The sequence below is a fragment of the Haemorhous mexicanus genome, chromosome 1, assembly GCF_027477595.1.
Source record: "Haemorhous mexicanus isolate bHaeMex1 chromosome 1, bHaeMex1.pri, whole genome shotgun sequence".
NCBI classification, from domain to species: Eukaryota; Metazoa; Chordata; class Aves; order Passeriformes; family Fringillidae; genus Haemorhous; species Haemorhous mexicanus.
The window spans coordinates 133,133,966-133,160,377 of NC_082341.1; the positions used below are offsets into that span (position 1 = coordinate 133,133,966).

At 38.7% G+C, this 26,412-nt stretch overlaps 2 protein-coding genes across 2 annotated transcripts in view; one reads left to right on the forward strand and one right to left on the reverse strand.

The window, feature by feature from the left end:
• The window catches only part of NECAB1 (N-terminal EF-hand calcium binding protein 1), a 53,957-nt gene extending 43,432 nt beyond the window's left edge, over positions 1-10,525 (forward strand). The window contains 5 exon segments of the mRNA XM_059845895.1: positions 2,225-2,278; positions 3,715-3,827; positions 5,803-5,880; positions 6,883-6,974; positions 9,848-10,525. Coding sequence (XP_059701878.1) covers positions 2,225-2,278; positions 3,715-3,827; positions 5,803-5,880; positions 6,883-6,974; positions 9,848-9,876 — 366 coding nt within the window. The 3' untranslated portion in view covers positions 9,877-10,525.
• A 5,393-nt stretch (positions 10,526-15,918) lies between these two features.
• On the reverse strand, positions 15,919-22,377 carry C1H8orf88 (chromosome 1 C8orf88 homolog). The gene is made up of 4 exons (XM_059856933.1): positions 21,882-22,377; positions 21,015-21,091; positions 19,556-19,640; positions 15,919-16,091 (listed from the first exon to the last, which is right to left on the reverse strand). Exons 1-4 carry the CDS (start codon positions 21,967-21,969, stop codon positions 15,958-15,960), a joined length of 384 nt encoding a protein of 127 aa, XP_059712916.1. The 5' UTR covers positions 21,970-22,377; the 3' UTR covers positions 15,919-15,957.
• Between the last annotated feature and the right edge of the window lie 4,035 nt (positions 22,378-26,412).

Genomic DNA, 26,412 nt, shown 5'->3' on the forward strand with positions numbered 1-26,412 from the left:
CAGTCTGACAGTCTCTCGCATCACTTCTCCTTAACCAGCTGTGAAATGTGGCTGTTCCTTATGGCACTGTCCATGACTTCTGTCAGCTTCCCACTCTGCTCCTTGCCATGCTCTGCAGCTCCTCGTGGTGTGCTCAGTGCAGGAAGCTCTGGCCAGGGAATACCCGTGAGCCTCTGTCCAACCACTTCCTCCTGGGGTCATTTCTGCATCTTTCAAAGGCCATTACACAGCAGTTGCCACATTAATGGCATTTTAGTAGCAACTTGATCTTTTTCTGAATAGATATAAATTGGATTTTGAAATGTCAAAGTCCACCATGAAAGGTAAGTTTGGCTTTACTCTCCACTCAGCTTTGGAAACAGCAGCTCGCTGTCCTGCCACAATTGCCACCTGACATGGACTGATGCCAAAAGAAAACCAGTTAAAAGAATGTTACTTTAAAAAGAAATAAACCTGGCATTCAGCAGTAATGCAGTGCAAATGTTACAGAAAGCAGCCGAACATTTTGTGGTAAATAAACTTATAACAAGGACATTATAAAATGATCAAATTTCCTACAGACAAATGACAGAGAACCTGAGTCTGAAAAGGAGCTCTGTGCCAAGGGGAAGCAGTGACAGGGCATAGACCTCCCCTAATTACCTCCTTGTCAATGTAAAACTTGATTAATAAAACATAGTAATTACATAAGTCTAATTTTTCCAGTAGACAACCCATCTATTATATTCACCTTTGCCTAAGTATGCATCTACTTCAATTTGTATCTTACAGCCATGTCTGACTGTGAGAGGCATTAAATACCAGCTGCATGTCAAACTAAATCCCCTCTTTTTGACTTTGCCCTGAAAAAAGATAAGAAAGGATTGCACAATCATGCTAAAAGGCAATTTCAGAAGCCACCACTTCTCAGCTGAGGTGAGGTAGGATTGCAAAGGCATTTTAAAGCCTCTGAGCTGCATCAGTTTTTATTTCCAGGCTTTATTTACATATTATTAACAATTATTTTCTTGCTACATTTAGATAAACTTTGAGGTACTTCCTTGAGTCATTCCTTTCCTCTCTTTTTCCATATGTTTTCTGACAAAAAAATGGCAGTGAAAGTGAACTTTCACATCAGGAAAATGCATTTTCCCTTCAGTTTTTTTATCCGAAGATTCTGCTCTGACAATAAAGCTGGCTGTCTTTCCCTTCCCACACACATTTCATGACTTCAGCTACACAGCAGCTTCTGAATACTTCACTCCTGCCCTGCTCTGCCACCTGCTGCTGGTGGAGGTCCTCTGCTCATTTGAATTCTACCTGCACATCTCTTGCTGGCTTCTCAGCGAGTACAGCATCTGTGCTGCAGAACAGCTGCTACCTGAGCTTAATCAATCCTCACCCAGGCTGGGAGTGGAAGAAGATTTTTCTCTTTGTTGCACAAGAACTGTGCTCAGTGAGACGTGAAGCATCACTAACAGAGTGTGTTTTGCTCCAGCTGCTTATTGCAAATCAATCTGCTTTTTTTTCTCAGGCACGTGGATATTTTTCAGAATATCGTAATGGCACTGGGTTAGGAGGTACTGCATGTGCCTGGCGAGTAAAGAATGACTTTTTCGTGTGCTACTGTTTGGTGTTTGTGTCAATCACTGATTCCTGAAGTGTACATCCAGTTTGGGCACCAGGTGTACTCACAGACTCATCTCTTTGCTGCTGCCCAGCCCATTCTCACAGCAAGGGCTGAAGACGGGCTCAGAGACCTGACCTGGACCATCAAGCACATCTCTTTCAATGCTAGAAAACAGCCCCTTGCAACCACAGATTGCCTGCAGGGAAGTTTCTTCTGTGTAAAGTCTTATGGTTGCACAACAGTAGCTGATAGTTCATTTCAAATTGCATTCTTGCTCATCTCCACAGTCCATGTGACAATTAGAGAGGATGTCTGTCTTTTCTCAGTTAAGTCCAACATACATTTGGGAACAAGCAGATTTGTTAAAATGAGAAGTCACTTGCCAAGCACTGTAAATAAAACTTTACAAGACAGCCTGGGCTGGAATTAACCACTGAGGCATGCAAGATCTTGTAAAACTTGTGTTTGACTTAGAGCTAATAAAGAAGGGATTTAACTTCTTGAGGTAGAACAGAATCTAGTTATTGGAATAGTTTGTAAAAAATGTAAAAGCAGAATACATTTGTATTATTGACTCTTCTTACAATTTCTATTTTCTTTTCAATTGCCTCAAAGGACCTAAAGCTTGAGCCACTTGAAGAGGAAGTTTTGGAAGAAAATGCAAGATCTGTAAGTACTGTTCAAGATAATGATTCTGATATTTTATTTTAAATACCAGACATTGAGACCACACCTGGTCTCTTTCATTAAAAAATAATTTTGAAAAATCTTTATCCTCACTTTTTCCAGGGATAAGAATCCATTTTAGTTAGTAGAATACACTGTGTAAAAGGCAACAGAACAAAATTTAGAATATGGGGGCAAAACTTTTATGTTAACTTTTTACATTGTTTTTAAAAAATAGAGTGAGCCAAAACCTTAACACACATAAGGAGAGAAATTAATAAAATTTATCAATTTTGGCAGCAATACTTATGGGGTGCAAGCTTCTCTGCTCCAAATGCTGCATGCATGCTTTAGTCATTGTTGTGCAGCCTACCTCCCTCCCAAAACTGCTATAGGAAATCTTATGAGGTAAAATGGAAAAGTATCTCATGCTCATTACAATCTACAAAACCAAAATTGTGACCAGAAATAAACTTACTGTTAAACAAGTTTATGTCCCAAGATTGATATACTAGCATTCCTAAATTCATAAACCTAACATTCATTCATTTGAACCTAAGAAAATGCAAATCAAATATACATTAAAAAAATATCTAATCACAGGAGTTGCATTAGATTTATTTAAAATGGGATTATGCATTATTGCTACACAGACTGCTGATAACCCATGATATAACAGTATTCATAATCAAGGCAGAAACAAGTCAAAAACCCGCATGAGAAATTAAGCTGTACTCATTAAGAAGCAAATAGTGTTGCTTTAAATGTTCTATTGGTAAAGTTGACAAGCTTCAATAGATTAATCAATAAATAAACAACTTGAAAGAGCTAAATGATAATTATTTTAATTCAGGATAGATAGGTCTTCTGCACTTCTGACTGTTTCCATAGTCCTGTTTATAAAGACTGTTCATTTTCCTGCAGAGCTACTGAGGGAAGACTCCCTTTCTATTCATCACTTAATGTGGGCTGTCTTAGGCATCTCAGTCAGATGAGGGGCAGGGCTCTAAAAGGTAAAAACTATGGAAGCACCTTAACAAAAGCAACAATGCATCCAGTGCAGGTTGTGGGGATTTTCTCTTATCCCAAACCTCACACCTGCTGGCATACAGATTCATTTCAAGGAAACACATTGACTTTATTACTGAACATCTCAAAGACCAGCCTTTGCTTTGCCCTCTTCTGAAAATACCCTCTCCTCCAGAGTCAGGACAATGGTCTGAAGTGGACAGTCATGCCCAAACATGAAAGCCATGCTTGAGCATTTCTACTTCTCCACTCTAGATCACTAAAACAGGGACTGCAAACTTCAAGGTAACTTTTGTGGGTTTTCTTCTATGGTTGTGGTTTCATTGTTTCATGATAGACTTTTTCTGAGTTTAAACTACAAGGAATTCAGAGGAAGCTGTGGCAGTAATATTGTCATGGTTTTGTACCAGCACATAATGATCGTTCAGCACCAAATGTCTGTGAAAGAAGAGAAAGTGGAGGAATTCCATCTTGCTCTGAAGCAGTACCTGGAATCTGCTTCTGCTCAAGGTGGCTGCTTGCAGTAAGTGCAGGGTTATTGTCCTTGGGCTGAAGGAAGAAATGTAGTCTTTTCTCTTTAATAACTCGAATTATTTCTGAATAGAGAACCTAGGACACCTTTCTTAGTGGGTTATGGTGTGTATGTAAGACAGCTTTTAAAGACATCTAGAACTAGAAAGAGATGTCAGAATGTGCAGATTTTAGGTACTATCACAAAATGACTGTACATCCCAAAGATGCTAAACAATCTTTTCAGGCTTGTTAGCTCTGCAGGTCATCAATTCATAACTTCTGGAAGCTCCTAGGCTGACATTCTTTATTGGAAAAATCATTTGCCATCCTTCATTTATGCTCACCTGGAAATGGAGCAACTTATCAACTTGTTCACCAGTTCTCTGCTTGGAAGAATTCAGATTCTTCCCTTTAGGCTGTCACTGTAAAATTTTAATTCATAATAAAAAGTTGGAAAAATTAAAAAGCAAAATTTTCAATGAAACTGTGTTTCTGCTTTGCTCCTTTTAGAAATAATAAAACATTAGAGCTGGGTTAAGAATAAATTTTAGTAGCTTACCACTGTACCTAATTTCTGAATTTAACATAGTGGAGAGATCTACTAGCATACATACTACAGACCATTATGAAAAAGATATTTTTGTAATGTGTACACAACACAGAATCTTCCCATCTAGTCAAGGGCTTCAAAGACTGCCTCTCACATCCCTAATTTATGTGTCTTGTTGCTATGAGATTATCACAATTAGGATTTTATCAGTAGTGTTCACACAGACCAGAAAAATTAGGCCAGAAGAAGAGTGATCTTTCTGCAGGGTTCACTTGTAAAGGCAGACTGATGAGGAAAATAAAATTATCTTGTTGGCTAAGAGATGGAGAAATACCCCAATAAGAAGTCCTGCCAGCCTCCTCCCAGAAATGAACATCCAGCAAAACACTGCAGTGACTGCAGATTTGTTGGGGAAGAGAGATGACATGACTTCAGAATGCAAGTTAGCGAATGGTGGCAGAAAGTTCCTTTCTTTCCCAAGTTTACAGGCACTTGGTAAGTCTGTAATGCCACCTAATGGATGGGTTTTGCTGGAGCTAGAATTGACAGTGACTTGTTTTTTCGACCAGCTTTTGATATTTTGGCCATTTTACCATGCACTTTCACATACAGCAGGAGAAAACCAATAAATCACAAAACATTGCTGACTACATTATGAAGCATAAGCTGAGACCAGCTTTCAAGCACATCATTAGTGAGGTTAGCAGTCTCACACTTGGGCACATGGAAAAATCTGTATATATATTTTCTCTGCTATTTATCTAAACACCAATTTGAGTACCCAAGTGAAGAAGTACCCTACACACTATAAAGCTTTTATGCTCAGGACAGTAAGCAGGATGATTCTGTGTAGAGGATCAACAGATATTCTGTGGGTCATTTTTCACTGCTGAGAAACTGTTACTTGAATAACTTAAGAACAAGTAACTAGTATGCAAAATATTATTTTAAAACTCTATCTGCAGCAGATGTCAGCCTATATGGCTTTTTGCTCCACAATATGTACATTTTTTCATTTACTCCATTTGCTTTCAAAGCACCTAAATTCTATGACACTTGGATGCATCTCTCTACTTATTAGATGATCTTCCCTGAACAGCTGTTTGATTGATTTTCTGTTTAGTATTTGTTTAGATAAATTACTATTGGAGCAATATGAAAAATGATTTTCATAAAATATTACCTAATAAAAATAAATATACAAAGGTTTTTATTTTTAAAAGCTCAGATAGTATGTGATCACTATGATCATTCATTTGTTAAGTTTATTAATTGGGTTGGTATTGGGTTTGATTTCCTTGTTTTGTTCTGTGGGGTATTTTTCAAAAATCACTGCATTTGTTCCTACTGGTAAGCAGTTAGAAATAAAATGTTTATGTCCAATAATTTTGTTTTGTTTCATTAAATTAATTATATTCTATTGTGAAATTTTTAGTGTTTCCATACAGAAGCTTCCAAGTAATTTCCACTTCATTGTTTATGAGTTCTGGGAAAACAGCAATGCCTGGAATAGGTAAGTTTCAGGACTTTGATGGCTTTCTTTTTTCTTTTTTTTTTTTTTTGGTAATACATAAGTTTTGAAGGTTAGAAATCAATTGTGTGGAAAGGCTGAGTATAAATTACTTTAAATACTGCTAATTGATCTTTTACTAAATACATCACGATTAATACTTCAGAACAATAGTTGCTAAAGACTTGGATATACTGAAACATAAATAAAAATTCCAGAAAGACAACGGTGATTATCCAAAGCAGAAAGAGTCTGAAAGTGAGTACATAAAAGATATAGCATTAGGGAGATTAAGTTCATCAGAGACAGAAAACCAGGAAGACAGCAATAGCACCAGGTTCAGAATAAGGAAGAAGAAACAAAAAGACATAATTATTGAAAGAGATGTGACAGCCCATAGCACACATCAGTAGTATGGGGAGCTCTCCCAAAACTTCCACATCACAGGAACCCATCCAACAGTCTCCCAGAGTGTCTCTTTTGGGCCCAAAATAGAAATTAATAAATATCCTACCAGCTGAATTCTAGCCTCTGGCAGGCAGATAACTAAGGAACTGAGCAGAGACAAGAGGATTGTCCTTACCTACATTTAGTTACAGCACTCAAATACACCAACCCTATGATCCTAACTCTGTAGAGAGACCCTGTTCTTAGGGAGATGGTGAAGTTTCTGGCAGCTTTGTTGCTTTCCTTTCTAACAAAACCCCAGTTTTCCTGGGTTTCCTGTCACAGAGACTCAGGAACACTGGTAACACATGTCAGCACTGTACTGGGTCACAGCCAAGAGATGAGCATCAGACTGACAGCGAGCTGCACAGAAGAAAACCTGGGTTTAATATATCGTGCAGGCATTTCATAGCTTATCTGGTCTCCTCTCCCACTATCACTTCAGTTTTAAAGCACAGAATCTCTGTCCAGAATTAATTGTGAAATTTCTTATGCTCATTAAAAAAATTGAGGCCCTTTAAAAAACCTGTTACATTTTTACTTTTTACAACTATTTAGCCACCTTCAAATGAACTACAGCAAAGCATTCCAGAGAAGTAATGTGGATTTCTTGGAAACTCCAGAGCTCATCACAACAATGCTAGTCCCTGGTAAATATCAACTTTTCACTTTTTTTTTTGTTTGTTATATGTGAATGGTTCTATTAGCTTTTTCCATATGCAAGACCACTCCATAATATCACCCTTATTCAGATCTTCTTTGGTAAAGTATAGAGGAGAAAATGACCCCAAATGTCTCTATTTTAACCACATAAATATAAAATGCATCAGCAAGGAGATGACCCACAGTGCTTTTATTTTGCATAGTGTGAAGGTACACCAACACACACTATTTAAGAAAATATCCAGAATAAACAATACTATTTGTGAATGGTAAAATAGACCCCATTTAAGATTTTCAAGGAAAAAAAAATGCTTTCGTATTAAGACTTCAATGTATTCCTTCTAACATTGACTGAAGGGAGGCTTAATTACCAATAATTGATATTTACTAACCAACTTGTTGCACACACATCCTGCTATGTTAAAAAAAAAAAGCCAGGTGGTGAAGATTCCAAATTATCATTCTTAATACAAACCAATGAGCATGTAACATCTTTCTCCTAGAAATAAGAGTTAAAAGACACAGTGCAGGTGCAGGATGAAGCAAAGAAAGCATCAATCCCATATTTACAGAGAGAGAATAGTAATTTTTTTTTTTTTTTAGGGAACACAAATCTATTACAATGAAGCCCTAATTTCCTATGTGTCTTAGTACAGACTAAAATTAAAATAATAAAACCCCACTTAGTAGAAAAATAAATGTAGTCCTGTACCTGGGGATTGTCCTTAAACCAGCCAAGACATCTTCAGACCTCATGAGACTGATGTGGACACAAAATTATATGCCAGGGATTCCTGGAGAATCAGGAAATTGAAATTAATGAACCAAGTATCTCTGTAAATCTTGTATCTTACTGAGATATTGCTGGATTTAAGACAAACTTGATTTTAGGAAACAATGAAGCCTTTTTCCAAAATTCTTTGTGTCCAAGAGACCACACATGACCCAGCAGTGTTCCAGGGCAGTTTATTCACAGGTAAAGTCCAATTAACATAAAATAAAATGTAAACATAATTTTTAAGTGCCTAAATATGGAAGTGTCTGAAATTGGATTCCAAGTATTCATTAAAGCATTTACTCTGCCTGCTAAGAAGGATTTCAGTCTGCAGCACTCTGTCCTGGCAGACAGTTACCATAGAAACAGCATTTCTCACTGTGCACTCCTTGCTGGGGTTGGGGGGGCAGTGGGAATTAATGCATTCACAGTTCTTTGTACAATATTATACATTACCTGTAATTTAGAAATCTGCAATTATTTGAACTCTGTTTCATGGAAAGAGCTTCCCACAACTGATCTATACATATCATATTTCTGTTTGAAAGACAGAAGATGATCTTGAAGTCAAAAATGATGGCTGCAATCCCACCAGTACACTATACAAAAGAATTTTAGACACCATAAAGTGATATCACTGTAAAATTAGAAGGAAAAAAACCCTAAACCTGTCCGCAGTCAGAACACAGTTAGGCTCCAATCTAAAAACAAACTTACCCTAGCTGAGAAACTTCCAAACTTTTTTTTACACATCTGGGTAGATAATAACTGAATCAATTGCGAATTGTAACCTGAATCTGATTCATTCAAGTTTACAAACTGTAAGTCTTTACAAATTAACTAAAATTAGTAAGGATGCACTTTTATGGCCAAGAATGATTCAGGAAGAAAGTTTTCAATACTGTTTGATCCAGTATTATCCCAAAAAAAATTAATTTACCATCAGTTAAGAGGAACCACAAGCCATTATAGCCACTCATACACCTGTTAACTCACCCAGTTGCTTCAGCCAATCTACCAGGGTGGCATGAATAATTCAGTTCACATTCACTGAATGTCTCATTTTTATACAAGTTCTGGACTTGAGGACCCTAGAGAACCTTTGGGCAAAGAAAACGAGATAAGGGGAAAACATTGAACACTTATAACACTATAACCCATGAAATAAATAGCTAAATTGGCATTTTTGGGGCTGAAACATCCACTGATGTTTCAAAGACTACTAGGTTCATAGTCTCAATTCAGGTAGGACTTGAGTATTTTCTCAAGTATGTTTCTTCATGAATAATAATTTTCATTAAAATAGCATTAATGGAAGCATTTGTGGATACATACAGAATAAATAAGTTCTGCTAATGAATTTGTGTAGTGTGACACCTACGTAGCCTAGAACAGCCCTTTACTAAGGGCACTTGGCATCTCAGATACAGTCCAAATTTCTTCCCTTCCTTCCCATCTCTCTCCATAAATCTTGTGGTTCCTCTCTGCATAAGGTTCCATTTTAAAAGGCCAAAGGCTAGAGATTGTGGGGAAGAAATACAAATTGGTTTCACCCCAGCACTGCCTATAATCTGGTGATTACAGAGCTTTTTATGGGAATGACATTTTGTGAGTCCATCAATTCTCTTACTTTTGAGGACAAAAAGTTATTAATTCCTAGAGTAGTATAAAAAACCCATCAGATTTGAATAATGTCACCAGGAAAGCAAGTCATTAAAGCTAACAAAACCACCCAGGGAACACAGTGCTTGGGTTTAAAACTGACACACACAGCAGCACAGGACCGAGGATTTATTTGGTTTGCTCTCAGGGCACTTCATTCTATGCAGCTGCACCCATGACACATTAATGTTTCTTTGGATGTTATCAAAAAGGGATATAATTATTGTGATAAAGCCACCTTCCCACCACTTACACTCAGATCTCCCAGTATTTTGAGTATTTTTCCTCACCAGTATCAGCTGCATATATATATACAAACATTTAATTATATATGTTTTAGGTATTTTATTTAGAATTTTTACCAGAGGTCGAAAAAGAAATGAAATTTATACTAAAAAATAAATAAACTCTTCTCTCTTTCAGCATCGTGGTGGGTCCTCAATAACAACTAGAAGCTGTGGTTCCAAGTAATGTTAATGTTGTATTGTCTTTCATTACACTAACATTCATATTGCAGTGTACAGGTGAAATTATGATAACATTTGTTATTATGGATGGGATCTTTTCCACTCTATCCATTCTAAAATCTGTAAAACTGTGCATTTATTACCTTTTCTTCTTGTGACTAGTTCAGTGAAATGATGCAGTCTAAAAACTGAAATAAGACAACTATGATAGACTGTTTATTTTCTGTGACAGTCCAAACTGTCACAGAAAAGTATGTCTTGAATGCATGACTAAACTTTTCACTATTGTGAAAAGTTTTAGTACTGCATTAGTAAACAGCCATTATTTACTGCTGCTGTGGTCTCCTTAAAAAAAAAAAAAAAAAAAAATATGTAGGAACCTGAACACATATTTTCATACATGTCTGCAGAGAAGCTGTAAGTCATTAATGAAAAGAATAAACATAGGGAGAACTTTGTGCTAATACAGAACTTCCCCCAGGATATTTTCTGCTCACCACAAGACAAGGCAGCACTATCTTCTCTTAACAGATTCTTAGCCCTTGCCCTCCCAAGAGGAAACATATCTGCCTATGTCTTGTCACTGTAGATTCGCAGACTGAACACTGCACAACCTCTACATCCTGACCACTCAGAAAATATTATCTTTAGATCTTTGGCAGGTCACTGCAAAATCATTAGAGAAACTGCAGTTACAACATAAATAATAAACCTTGAGCTTGTTTGGAGGTTGGTTCTAGCAGGGGGCAGGGCTACTGCATACCCTTGACCAATGAACAGCACCATCTCCATGGGCAAGATCACCCTCTTCAGCCAGGGTACAGCTTTGGTAGGGATGAACATGGAGCATTGAGGAGGAAGTGGACAATCACCAGGCCAGCCGGGTCAGCTCAATCAGCCTGGTCATCAGTGGGTGACAGGGGTTGCAGCCAGACTGCCCTCACATCTCCCCTCCCAGGGGTTTGGGGGTCCTGGTTGATTGAATATGAGCCAGCAGTGCCCTGACAGCCAGGAGAGCCAACCCTTCCCTGGGGGGCATCAGGCACAGCATCACCAGCTGCGCAAGGGAGGGAATTGTCCCACTTTGCTCTGCGCTTGGGCAGCCTCACCTTGAGTGCTGGGGGCAGATTTGGGCACAATAATGTAAAAGAGGCATAAAGCTATTTAGGAGTATCCAAAGGAGGGCCATGAGGATCATGAAGGGCCTACAGGCCTGGTCATACAAGGAGTGGCTGGGGTCACTTGGTTGGTTTAGCCTGGAAGAGACTGAGGGGAGACCTCATTGCAGTCTGCAACTTCCTCATGAGGAGAAGAGGGGAAGCAGGCACTGATCCCTTCTCTGGTAACCTGTGACAGGACCCAAGGAAATGGCATCAAGTTGTATGAGGGGAGACTGAGGTTAGGCATTAAGAAAAAGTTCTTTATCCAGAGGGTGGAGGAACACGGGAACAGGGCAGTGGTCACAGCACCAAGCCTGACAGAGTTCAAGCAGCATTTGGACAATGCTCACAGGCACACAGTATGAGTGCCAGGGCCAGGAGCTGGACCTCAATGATCCTTGCAGGTCCCTTCTAGCTGAAGATATTCTGTGATGCTGTAAGACCTGGAAGTAGAATACATGATTCCCTAGCAAGTCATGGTGTTGTCGCCTGCATCTGAGGTGTGCCCTTCAGCCCAAGAATGGGCAAACAACCACTGTAACCTCACACTTCCACAGCAGGTTAACAAGCTCTGCATGCTACATGACCACTCTCTCCATCTATTTAGCAGTCTGAGGTTACAAACAGTATCCAAAAAGAAACTTAGAAGCCATGTCTTGTTTAGTTTTATTTCTTCCCAACAAAAAAAGTTACCATATGTAATTGAAAAGGGGGAATTCCAACCACAAGCAAGCAGTCTTCATTGCAGTAAGGGCCTGTATTCCAGAAATCACAACAAGGTCTGAGCTCGAGATTAAGAAAGATGTCACAATGAGGTCCCTGCATGCGACCAAGGCAATTTGGTTCTTATTTTATCTGTAGAGTTTTGAGGCGAGTTATTTGCCTAAACAAAGGCATCTAGTGCACGTAGAGGACCCCAACTGGTCTCCAGCTCCCAGGTGAAGATGACACGTGTTACCTGTAGTTGTCTGTCATTCATGCCAGGCTCATGCAGCATGGGGGCTTGAATTCCAGGTGAGTCTCAGATGACACCAGATGCTTACCTTTAAGCAGCTGAATCAAGCCCTTTGCCAATAAAGTTCATGAGGCCTGGGTTCTCCACACAAATGTGGATGTCAGAGAGGGATACCTGCACATCTGAATTTATGTGCCCACATTACCGACAAATTTCACCTTTATCTCTCTCACTAACTCAGTGAAAGTGAATGCTTTAACACCAAGGTCCAAGCCTCTCCTCTATTGACATGATCCACCTACCAATCTGTCCATTTGTAAAAGGGCACTGAAATTACCCTCACAAATTACATCGGTATAGGTTTAAAGGTTTCTTGTCTTAATCAAAGTAAATCTACTCATACGCCTGAACAATTGGCTGCTGTTTTTCCTACACCAAGATGTTAGGCTAGTGTATAGCATGGGGTTTTTTGTCACTACTGACCTACCAATAAAGGAAATAGTGACATGTGACACAGAATCAGGGAAAATCCCTAATTGAAAAATGACATACTATACTGAAGTTTGTAAAATTTTTCATTTTCACTGGAAAAAAACATATTAAAGTCATTCTTACAATAACCTGCTTTAGAATTTCATGTCAATTAGGTGCTGGAAGGGTGAAAAAAGTTGTAGGAGGTCATATGTTCCTCTAACTAGAGTAACTCACCTTTGTATATATACTAGTATGATGAATCATACACAAGAAAAAGTTTGAGAAGTGTCACTTAGGAGTTTTGAGAGGTAAACACAGAAACTGTCTCTAACACATATTGGGAAAAAAGATCCATATGACTCACTCTAAGAAAATCCCTGGGATTAAAAACTAACCAACAAAAAGATTTGCATCATTCAGGAAAAGAAATCTAGCGCCGATCCAATGCAACTTGAAAGATTTTTGCATTACTGCAACTGCCATTTAATACATCCTCATTTAGCTTTGGTTATCATTTGTGACAGAGGGTAAAAAAATTGCCTGCAGTACCCAAATGATATTAATTATAGGTCTAAATACACATTCAGAAGTTAACTCTATTCATACAAGATATGTATTATTGATGCCTATCAACTGATGGATGCTTTCGGGAAGTTCTTGAACTACTGCTTTCCACTTCAGTATTGGATACCATAGTCATTTAAGGGAAATAGAGAGAATTAAGTCTGCATTGGTACACCCATTTACCCATGTAAGACATAGAATTAAAATCTGTCTTGTTCCTCAGTTTTTCCTATTATTTTCTGTCACTCGTGCGCTGGGGTTGGGGCAGGAACAGGCGAGAGGCAGGATCGTAGCAAAGGCGAAGACTTTATTCAAAAGAACCGCGCGGTTTTTATAGAGTGGTACGATGGATTCTATTCTATTGGCTAACTAACAGAAACACCTTTCTCACGCACTGTCCTTGAGAGGAACAGAAAAATAAAGTAGAAAAACAGCACCTGCAAATTGTTTATACTCAACAGGTTATCACATCTTTCCAGCTCCCTAAAATTTCTCACAAGCTACTGTGAGAAACGCTTGCCGTTTCTCTTTCCCTGTCCCATGGCATCCACAACCCTCCACTTTTCAAAGTCAAGAACACTGGAAAATTATTTACAAAGAACTTTAAGGAATGCAATGCATAGGCAGGTCTCCTGTTCTTATGCAGAATGTGAGAAAATTCCTCTTGTTAGTGAAATTATTACTAATAAGAGACTTCATACCTTGAAAGAAGGTATGTGTATGAAAAAATATCTTGTGTCAAGATGAAGATTTCAAATTAAGAAGAAGCAAGTTTTGTCAGAAAAAACCTCCAAAAAACCCTCTCTACTACTAGAGGAGTAGATACCCTAATACATCTGAGATTTGACACAGCCAGTACTTGTTGTTCCACCTTTACTTCTGAGGAAGGGAGTTGGGAGCAATCAAGAAGTCCAAGTCAAGTATTTATTTAGAATTTATGGTCAGGCAAAATATCTGGCTACATAACACAAACAATTCAATGACAAAATTCTGCCACACCAATATGTAAAATTATTTATTTTCACTTTAATCATATTGCCATTTCAGGCATTACAAGTTAAAGGTTTGTCTCTTAAAGCATTCAGGCAATTACAGGAAGAAACAGGCATTTTCATAGGTTTCACAGGGTCGTACTTCCATCTGCAGGCACCCAAGTACCTTCAAAAATCTTGAAGACCTACATCAAATGTAGGTCCCTCAGTGACAGACCTTGGATCTTCCAAACAACATGTCACTTCTTGCAGATGTCAATGAAAGGTTTGTTCTTCACCTGTAAGACAAACCAACCCTCAAATTACTTCTATTATAACAGATTACTTAAAAGTTTTCATTTCAGTCTGCTTGTAATTTTTTTCTACTCCACATACATTTCACAATTTGGAATTTTTTTATTATAGCAAACAGTTCTATTTTCATTAATCATAGCAACTTAATCTAAATTTTTTCTATTGTGTGTCAACACAGTAGTAACATCTGTTCAAATGTTGAGCTATGTATTGGCAGCCCTGATCCCCACATCTGAAAAAAAAACCCAGTGTCCTTTGGGACAAATGCAGTCCACAGTCCACCAACTGTAACAACTTCATCTCCCTTCTACAAGTCATTCTAGGAAGTTTTCTTCATCTGACAATACAACTTTTACTCATTAATGGGCACATACTTCACCAATGGCTTCAAAAATTCAGAACTAGAGAAGTCTTAGATAGGCATGAACTGTCTGAATACTCAGTTCAGCAGCTAACTGTTGAAAAGCACCTGCTCCAAAATACAAGCTCACTGACACTGTAGGATTGTCTGCTTGTCATTAGAAATTTATTTGCAGGCCACCTTCTGCTACTTTTAAGCATCATTCATTTGATTTACACATGCATCTCGTCAATCCCTCTGGTTTCTGTGCAGAAAAACAGATAACATGATCAATCAATAGGGTGGAATTTTGGCTGAACTAGGTGGTATCACTGATTTCTGTGTAGGGACCCCCCTTTTTCCTAGGAATGTAAACATCTGAAAGGGTACAGATTATCAAAATTTGCCACTCTTTGAAACCCAGGTGGTGGGAGAGGGGGGAAAGTTAGGAAACAAAAGAGCTGAGACTTCCAAATCTGAAAGCAGGTTTTCAAACAAACAAAGCTTTCATCTTGAGGGTAAATAGAACGATATAAAAAGTAAGATCAGGGAAAGGTGATTATGGTCACATATTAGTTAATTTTTGTTTTTCCAAAGGACAGAAATTTTTACAGCTTAAAAATGCCTCCAAATGTGGCCAACAAAGTAACCATGTGGACATACTTTTCCATAATAGGAATCCTATTTCTAGCAGAACTACATCCCAATGGTCTCAAAAGTAACCTAGTATGTAGCCTAATTTGATATGATGTTTACACAGAAGATTTTCCCACAACCGGGGTCCAGAATGTGATCTGGTAGATGTCTTCTCCTAGCATATGAAATTTTTGAGGATTATTTCATCACAAACATTAAGACAGCACACATGGATATCCTTCACATTCATTTCTACTAATTTCTCCCCAAAACCAAAGACCAAAGATAATGATAATATAAACTGCATTGAGCTCATCAATGGTTTTGTGGTGGACACTGATGCATAAACAAATCAAACAGTGGATTAAGATTTTTACCAAGCTGTAAATTTATCAAGATTGTTCTCCTCTATTTTGAAAACATGGAAACATATCTGATCTTTTTCCTGAAAACAAATAAAAAACCCTTTCCCTTTATATGGTAATACCCAGGGTAAGATGTCAAGTATCAACTGAAATAGTTACATAGAAAAATTGTGTTGAATTGCTCAATCTGTCCTTTGAAGGTTTTACCAATATGACAGGCCATTTTTGAAGGAAAATGCTTCCTGTCAAATGGTTTCTCAAAACTTCCATGAATGATTTCAAAACTTCACTTACCACAAAAGAACACACTTACTGGCTTTTCGAGTACAATTGGGTGATCAGGAAGAAACTCTGGTTTCTTCTGAGAGAGAGAAACATTTGAAAGCTTCAGAAGGAAATCTCTGCTGTATTGGATCCTTTCTGTGAATATACAAAATCACTAAGTTCAACATTCTTGTTTAAGGAATTAAGATTGGAAATTCAGAAAAATTATTTGGTAACTTACAGAATAGTAGAAATGTTGCACGTGGAATATAAAAATCAGTTTTAAAAACAGAAGTAATTTAGGTCATATCTTGCATCAGGAAATTCTGAAGTTAATTACAGAGCATTTCACTTTAACTGTATCAAACTGACACAATAAATCAACACAAAAGAAGAAAGAAGGTGAATCCAACCTTACAACAGACAGACTCCCTGTATCTTGCTCTAATTAGCAGAAACAGCACAAACTGGTCTTGAAACCCACAAGAAAATCTGTTTATAACTCACTCCAAAGTGGCACCTATTTCTAAGGGACAAATAAAAAAAATGGGATGTCTCTTTTCTTGGAACTAATAGGTTATATGTCTTTCGACACCTAAAAGTAACGACAAGATCTGTTGCACATAAAATGGCAAACAGATTAATAGCAGTGAAATACTTTTGAGGGATTATGTTGGATCAACAAGTGTCAGAGCCTTTGCTCAGAACATGTAGGCTTCTCATTTCAGTTTATAGCACTATGTCTGCTATGGCATAGCTCTGGATACAGTATATCTAGCAATGTCTGTATTTAAGCTGATATTCTCAAACAAGAGCAGAAACAAGAGAAAAGGAATTAGGCAAATAAGGAACAAACCTTATCCCTGGTCCTTGATGAGAAAGAAGCATTTGCTTTAGAAATTATGGGCTTCCTGCAAGATTGTTACACTGGCACCTGACAGACAACAGTTTTTGCTTCTCAGACTATAGGATGTTGAAAAGAGAAGCTGCTATCAACAATGACACAAATTTTTTCTTGTCTCTGAACACAAATGATGCAGTAACTGGTGAACCTAAGGGAGGGCATGTGACTTTGGAAAAAAAAAAAAAAGTTTAAAGAATATGAGCATACTTGAAAACTTATGTCTTGTTTTTACCTCCCTTTGATTAAAAACCTATGAAGACGATGACTTCTCTAAGGCCTTTAACACATCTCCCAAAACATCCTTCTCTCTAAATTGGAGAGATGTGGATTATATTGGGGGACTGTTCAATGTATGAGGAACTGGCTGGACAGTTGCATCTGATCTCATGTTGGAACAAGTGCAGAGCAGAGTCCCTAGGCTAATCACAGGGTTGGAACACCTCTCCTATGAAGACAGGCTTAGATAGTTGGAGAAGAGCCTGGAGAAGAGAAGTCTCTTGGGATACTTTGGGGCAGCCTTCCAGTACCTAATGGGGGCCTACAAGAAGGCTACAGAGGGACTTTTCAGGGGCATGTAGTGATAGGGAAAGGGGGAATGGCCTTAAGCTGAAGGACAGCAGGTTTAGGTTAGATAGGAGAACAAAATTCTTTACTGTGAGGATGGTGAGGCACTGGAAAAGGCTGCACAGAGAAGTTATGAATACCTCATCCCTGGGAGTGTTCCTCATCATGGTGAATGCGGCTTTGAGTAACATGGTCTCCTGGCAGGTGCCCCCAATCATAGCAGGGAATAGAACTTGATGACTTTTTAGTCCCCTACAACCGAAACCATCCTATGATCCAGAGTAGTGGTCATGTCTGGATGTAGATCAGTGAGTGATGAATGGAAGCCCTCAGGGATTCATACTTGGACCAATACTATTGAGTATCTTCATCAATAGCAGACAGTGAGATCAATGGCACCCTCAGCAAATTTGCAGGTAACACCAAGCTGAGTGGTGCAGTTGACACACCTGAGGGACAGGATATACCATCCAGAGAGACATGGAAAAGATCAAGAAGTGGGCCCATGGAAACCCCATGCTGCACTTAAGAACTGCTGAGACAGATAACTGAAAGCACAGTACCGCTGAAGAGATACCAAATGGAAATTATTATCTGGAACCTAAAGTACAGCTGAACATCAACAGAGTTCTAGAAGAAATTTCACTGGGCAAGAAAAAATAAGAAGAAAACAAAAGACTTATTTGTAAGCAGTAGCTGAATAGCAGGACCTCTAAAGTTGCATAACTCGGAAGGAAAAGATTACAACTATCAGCAAACAAACAAAAGCCCTTTGAAAACAAGTGTGAGAAAAAGTCTGACAGTGTGGAGAATTGTGGAGTGGACTCAGGGAGGTGTCACAGAGCAATTAATCACCAAAAACGATCCAAAGTGTTGGATTATACAAGAAACCAGGATCTGATGAGAAGCTGTTTAAGATCTTGTAGAACAAAACAATCTCTACCCATCACATGCAGAATCGATGACAAAGGGTCAGAAAGAAACCACTAAACAGACAGAACTTGACAAGTCTGTCATCTAACTAGATCAAAAAAACAGAGCTCTCTTCTATTTATCAAGATCAAAAATAGAAGAAATGAACCTGAGCTTTAAAGAAGATACATGGAAGACTTACTTTCAGGTCACTTTCAAGTAACACACAACAGAACCAAACTAATGCTCAAGAACCTGAGAGATGGTAACCTCAGATTGACAAACATACAAAAGCCTCATTAAAACCTAATAGAATTCTTTCAGATTTTGAGTACAAATAGCAAAAGAACAAACTACATCTTCAGTGATTACTTAAGGATTGGAAATTACAGATGGATGCCTGATTACAGGCAGACACAGACAAATCAAATTGTCTCAATAAACTGGTGACCTAACCTTAGTCACTGATGCAGTTTCTGTGACGTGTTTAAGAATGAAGAATTAGGTAGGAAGCAGGGCAGGGAAGTACTGTGAGAATGCATTTGAAATCTGAGATTATCCCTTAATAAAAAAAAAAGAGCAAAAATGGGTAAACTACCATTTCTCTATGAGTACAGTGGAAGGCAGTACAGAGAGAAAAGCATAAGAAGCAAACCTTAAGGACAGTACTGACACAGAAACAAATAGTCTAGAATTAATCATTAAAAAAATTAATTCATATCTAACCACCCAAATGTTATTATTTTAGAAACAGGATAGGAAGCCAAAATGCTGAGTTCTTAACTTGATTACATTCAACAGTCTGTATGCCACATCTGAGCCCTGCAACAGGCTAAAGGATGCAACTCAAATCTGTACTTCTACACACAAGAAATCTATACAAAGCCAGGATTTAGTATGAAGAATTTTTTTTTTTATGTTTGGGGTCTGTGTTTTTAAGGGGTTGGCTGTGGTTTTTTGTTTGTTTTGTTGGGTTTGTTTGGGTTTTATTAAGAGTTATATCCCTCTATGCAAGCAGCTGTAGAGCTTCCACTGGCAGGAGTGGAAGTTTTCTACCTCAGTTATGGTGAACTTTTACACCTTCTCTGGAGTGTTATATGAAAAGCAGAAAAGTTTCATACTGCTCTCCAAACAATGCACTGGCTGATCAAAAAGAAGTGCAGCCCACATCACTTCAAAGTTCAGCTGTCCACCATCCAGAAAATACAATCCTGACACAGCTCCATATGCAGTATTTTACCTTTTTTTTCTCCTGATTCATGTTGTTTTGGTTGACAGAGCATCATAGTTTGAGTCAAGATCTTCACTTCAGTCATTTCAGATGACTAAGATAGGAAAGAAAGTTATGAAGCTTATTTTCCTTAAGCATATTAAAACAAGGATACATATTTCTTAGTTTAAAGTAACAGCTGTAGGACAGTTTAATTTGAACCTGTAGAATGTTACTCTTGATTACATACAATAAAGGAATAAGACAATACAGATGAACATATTTGAGAGACAGATATTTTTTACACAGAATTTTACAGTGCTATTGCTAGTCTTTAAAAAGAACACAGTTATCCATTCCTTCTCTATTATCCCACTGAGAACGCAGCCACAAGCTGCTACATTTGGGAATAATAAAAGCAGGAAGGGCTTTCCTTAAGACCAAAGGATGGACTTGGATTCTTTCATTTAGCAAAAAGGTGATGGTTAAAAGTATTATTGAAAAGTCTTTTCCATATGCTACATTAAAGAAAAAGTTAAAAAAATTATAAAAAATACAGCTATACCTATATCAAGCAAAGGCAAAGTGCAGCTACATGTAGCTAAATACTGATGAAACTGAATATTACAGCACTGATGACCAGAGGCTTATTTAAAAGGGAGTAGTTTGTTCTCTTCTATAATTACTGCTCAAGAGACAACTCTTAAGTGTTAATTTCCCTATGCTGGATCAAAGATAGGCTCCCAAGACCTTGACTTTTTTTTTTAATTTTTTAAAGCCAAAGGCAGCTTGCAGAAGACTAATACAATAAAGAAGGCCTATTGGATTACTAAAACTCTTCTAAAATAATAAAAAAAATAAAGTAAAAATTAAGGAACAGGTATTTGTTCTAACAAAAATCACCATCTATCAACACTCTGAAAAAAAGTTCAAATCAGAATCAAGAGACAGTTAAATTCAGGCTATGAAACATGAAGCATTCCATTTGGAAGACTTCAAACTTCATTTTCCAGCAAACAGCTACAACCAATTTCAAGTCTGAAAAACATATTTGTACCATGTCCAAAGTCAAGCACTTTTGGCAATAAAGCATAAAGTTTTATGATGTTTGCTGTCTCAAATGAATTTGTGCATGTGCTAACAATAAAAAAAATTCTAACTTTATTATTTACACATATTAAGTGAAGACAGAATACATGTACTCTAAGTTTAAAAGAGCTGACTCAAATTCAATGAAGACTAAAGAAATGCCACACAGATTTTTGTAAGAATCTTAAATTCCTAAGCTGCATTTTTCAGCTATTAGTGCATGCAAATACCAGGGAAAGGCATTCCTGAAACTCATAATTCTTTTCAACAGTTCTGACACTGCTGGTTGAAAACATTCAGAGTCGAGGACACTCCAAGCTGGAAATAGTTTTCATTTGGTTACATAACAGATCAGCTGACTTCCAATTTAAAAATAATTATATATTTCCTCAATACTCACCCAGTTAACCTTACTCTGCAAACATACTTCAGTGCTGCTGGGTAATTCAGTCCGAATGTTTAATGCAATGGGTGATGCTGGTGAGCATAAAACATTAAGAAAAAATAATTTCAACAGACACCACAATATTATTTTGTGATACTTGCCCCAAGAACATTCCTTACTGCTTATACAGTACTATACAGGCATTTATTCACAATTTAGAAGCTCCACATCACCACAGAAGCCCTTTTCCATTTCTTCCATAAATTTCATACAAAGTAAGAATTTATGATGTCACTTAGCTTCAGTCCACATCAGCACAGGTGATGACTTTCTGGCCACCAAAAATTTCTAACTTAACAATAACAACTGTAGTACTGCAATAGCTAGGCTTTAATCTATAGAAATCTAAAATTTAAACCAAAATATTCACACCTGACATAAATACTGCATGACTGTTTTTCTTGAAGTTTTTTGGGCTTTTTGTTTTGAATTTGTGTAAAAGCTAGGTAAGAACAATGCAGTGCAGTGTACTGTACCTGAGGCATCAGTACTTGCAATAAAAACTAAATAATCTGTTAAATTATGTGTATTTTATGTTTTCAATAGCAGGATCAGTCACCCCAAGAAATCCAAATTTAACAGAGATGCCAAGCTAGAAGAGGAGTACCAAAGAGCTCTGCATAAATCTAATACAGTTTAAATTCAGATTTTATCACAGAAATTATGTGCTAAGATCAACACACAGCAAGGTATTTACTCACTGTAGTTCAACACAGTAATTTAAAAACAAAACAAAACAAGACACCTTACACATCCTTGCTACTTCCCAAAACAGAACCCAAACTTTGGTAAAGTGAACTGCACCTTAGCCATGCTACTCACCTTGTTTAGAAGACAGTTGATGCACAGGTCGTGCTGGCTGAAGGGATTTACCAATAAACTTTTTTGCTTCTGTAACATTTTGAAACATCGCACTTCAAAAAAGCAGCTGAAATCATTAGCATGCAGTTTCACATATGGTGTTAAACAAGAACAGCAATCTACCTACTCCATGTTAGTTGCATTTGACAAGGCAATACTATATCTGGGCAGGAAAAAGCAGAAAGGTCTGATGCATCCATTTTTTTAGATGATTGAACATGCTGCATAAAATCTGCATGAAGACAGAATCAGACACTTCTCTCATTTTTCCTCCTAACTGAGCTACCCTGGCTGCTTCTTAAGATTCTTTCCCTGTATGTCTATGTACACATTTGGAGAAAGGAGATGGGGACATGATGGAAATAAGGGAGTTACTAACATTTTAATTCAATGGGTTTTTAATTAATTAACATCAGCATTCCCCTTATCAATCTGTTGTCAGCACAGGAGTTCCTTACATAACTATATAAACTTACAGGACTGGTTTTTAATAGCTACTTTAGTTAAATTAATATGGTTTTGTATCTTCCCACTCAGTTTAGCTACTATAGAAGCATCAAAAACTGCTAAGGTGGTGCTGGGCTGAAAAATCTCACACTTTAAGTAAGCAATCAAAATGTTCATTTGTAGTATCTGTATCTTACTGGATCTCCCTCTCATTCCCATTACTTTTGTCAACTGGGAAATTTTATGATTTGAAGGAATTTCAGCTTTTTTTAGAGAAAAATAATACCAGAAAGACCAACTGCCACAATATAAATGATACTGATTTTTTTCTCTCCAAGAAAGTTTACAAGACAAGGGAATAACTGTTATAACAAAAAAATTCAAGAAATAATCACAACTGCAAGGGTACAACTACAGTGTCCATTTTCAGTACAAAACAGGAAAAGAGAAGCTAGGCTATTGGTCTTTGTGTTATAGGAAGAAAACTACAAGCCATCTGAGAATTTACTACATTATAATTTTTTGAACCTTCTAACATAATCAAATAACAATTTTCCAACATATGAAGTTGGAGCCCATTAGAAACCAACTGTTTCATGGTTACTGTCTGAATTAGAACAACTAAACTAAAGCTAGGGAAAAAATCTGGTTTGATTCTCTGATTTTCCTACCCGCTCATCTTAAAAAAGGAAGACTTCAAAGATGTAGTCAAAAGCATCAATGAAAATTGCTGCAGCTGGATTAACTAAGACTACACCTATGGATGACATATTTCATTTTACCCAAATTATGAATGCTTGTAAAAATCACATTTATCCTTGATAGTGCATTTCCACATAAAACAACGCTATAATAATACACATTTGCATCAGAAGAGTGAAAAAAACCCCAACAAACAGGCAAGTTTTCCTTCATGCCCTGACGACAAATTATATGCACGCTTTTTAATAACAGGAAAACCTGTTTAAGAGGCTGCCTAGCTTCTAGAATGCAGCACACCTCTATTTTTTATAGTGTTCTGACAATAAAAACAAGTTTTGTGGTGACAGCAAAACACATTTTGCTGCTCTTCCCTCACCCTCCCCCAGGAAGACTCTAGAGAAGATCTCAACAAGTTACCTAGCCCAACCTCCTCAATTAATAGAGTGCTTTTTCTGACCAGTGTCAAGGAAAGTGGAGAAGGAGTCATTTAAATAGCTGAGAAATAAACTCATGAGAGTCTCTCCATGAGAGACTACTGCAGTAGGGGTGGCATCCCAAGCACTGCCCCTTCCAACCTTCCAAGGCCACACTGCTTCTCGGGGGTCATTCCCATGGGAGACCTGCCCAGCAGAAGGGAAGCCTTGTGGCACCAGCAAACAGGCCTAGAAGCAGTTCTGTAGAGCCCAGGATTTTTTTTTTTTAGTATCCTAATAAGCTGGACATTGACAACAGCCATCTTCCACAAGCCCATCTCAAGTGTTCAGAAGGCTGTTTCCTGAATGCGTGAAGGGGATTTGACGCTATTTTCGTGAAAAATCCCCACGAGTAACCAGAAACTGACCGTCCCCCCTCGCCCGAAATGGCACCGCACCGGGAGCCCCACAAAGAAACAAAACCTCCCTCCGCCGCCCGGCCCCTCGCCCCCTGCCCAGCCCCCGTGCCCTCCCGTGGGCCGGGGGATACCCAACCCACCTCCAGCCGCCGGCAGCGCCCCTGCCCCGCGATGCCGCTGGCCGTGGTCCCGCTGAGCCCGGTCCGTCCCTCAGCGCGGCCGGGCGGGGCGGCCTTCGCGCGGCGGCTCGGCCGCGGCCGCGTGCCGGGCGGGGCCGTTCAACGTCGCGCCGCGGGCCGGGCACGGCCGGGGCTCCGGGGGGCTGCGGCGCCGCTTCCCGCTGCTTTCCGCCGCCTTCCGCACACCCCTGGGATTCAGGGCAGCGGGGCACACCTGAGAGCTGTCCTACGAGGCCCTGCCAAGGAGCAGGAGAGGCGAGCTGAGGTGCTGCTGCCCAGCTCCCTCTGGGGTTAGACCTGAGAGGGACTGGAGATGGATAAAGGTGTCTCCTCCTCTGTCCCATAAACCGAGTCATGTCCCGTCAGGGCCTTAGAGTGGAAATTGGGAGAAATAAGTGACTTTTCAACCCAACTCTAAGGCCTCTCCAGCTAACCTCATCGAGAAAGAAAAGGGCAATTCGCAGGCCTTGGAAAGCTGCCCTCATGGCATGGGGCCGGAGGGACGAGAGAACGGCCTCTCGTTTCTCAGAGAAGTGGTGGCATCCTGTATGGTTTGGAAATTCAGAGGTTTTCTCATTTTGTGCTCACAACATGTCATCAACAGTAGCAATGAACATACCCCACTAACTCTCAGAGAAGCACACTAAAGTTCCATTATGTTAGTCTGCTGGACTTCACCTTACTTAGCTTTCCAATATTAGTTAAAAGTCCTTAAGTTTTTGCTGATTTTATTTAACATATGTATTTCATATCACCTACTAAGAACTCCAGAAGTTCAGAATAGAAGGTAGCACCAAGTACATAATAACATAAATAACAAGTAATTAATTATTAATATCCAATATTTAGGTTTATAGTCCTGTCAAGTGTACAAAGACTATTATATTGTTTCCATCAAGCATATTGGCTCTGCTCTGCTGCAGTCTCTGAATTTTATTAACTTTGGTATTCAGAGATTAAACTGTCCCTGAAATAGCGGCTATTCTATACAGATGTCATGCTCCTACAGTCTTCTCTCCTAACACATCATCTTCCAGTTGTTTTCCTGAGCTGTTCATGCATGATGTGCTATCAGCCTTTTCCTTGCAGACACTGGTGCAGCAATCTGCATACTCACTAACCCATTTGCTGCTGTTTAAGGTCTGATTTAAATTTCTCCCAAGTGAATTAGTTTATACTCAGACATGTCCTGTTTCTTCTGACCCACCATCCATTCTCACAAGATTGTCATGTAAAACAGTTGCTCTCTTATTCTTATCAACCCTTCCCTTGACCACATAAAAACTAATTATAAATTATTAAAATGTAAGTGCCCATAAATATTAAATGTCTGGCTGTTACTTCAGAAATGTTACTGATGGGAAAGTCAATAGGGCAACTAAAATAAAGGTATGGTCTTTCATGGGGTTGTTGTGCTTTTTGAAAGAAACGGTCAGGTGCTGCAAACCAGACTTACACAAGAGCGATGTTACCCTTCTTGACATATTGAAATGGTATCACCTACACATGTAGCAATAGGAATTCTTCCCGTGGTTTTGCATATTTCAATATGTTAAGGATGAACTAAACAGTAAAAACCCTCCCATGTGTTTTTCATTGGGGCTGTAAACTGGGTTGCTGCTGGGCTATAAGGCAAGGAGAAGGGGCAGGAACAAAAATAGAGGGGGGAAAAAAGGTGTGTGCTGGGTATTTTGAAAGCATGTTGCTCCTGGACGTGCCAGGAAGATGGGAATATTCGAGCTGGCAATGGCTGTGTTGCGAGGCGCTGCCCATGCCAGCAGGAGCAGTTATCACCCCGCACGCTGCAATGCGAGCTGGCAATGCCCGCATGGCAGCGGGGCCGCTGGGCTGCAGCCATCGCCCGATCCCAGCAACCTGCTCTGCTCAGCGGCTTCGCCCGTGCCTACAGAGAATCGTGCCTCCGACTGCGGGAAGTGGAAAATACATTAGCTTATCAGTTGTCTCCCCGTTTGTCTGGTGCTGGCAATTACACTACTGAAAATTCGTTTGGTTGGTATTGTTTATGTTCTTAAATGACGATAATCTAGTGTCCCTCTCAAATACCTGATATATACAGTAATGAAATTGAAGGGCCGATGACAGGTCTAGCCAAGAGAGACTTACTGTATGTTGCAAAATATAAATATTAAAGGATTTTGTAGCTGTGTGAACAAAATGCTTATGTGTAGGAAAAAAATTAAAAACACCCCAAAACCAACTGGTTTTTCTATTTGATGAACTAATCAGGGAAATTGGTTTTTTTTAACATACTAATTGTGCTCCTAAGGGCTGTAGATTGCGGAAAGTGACACAATCACTCTTGTTCCCTATA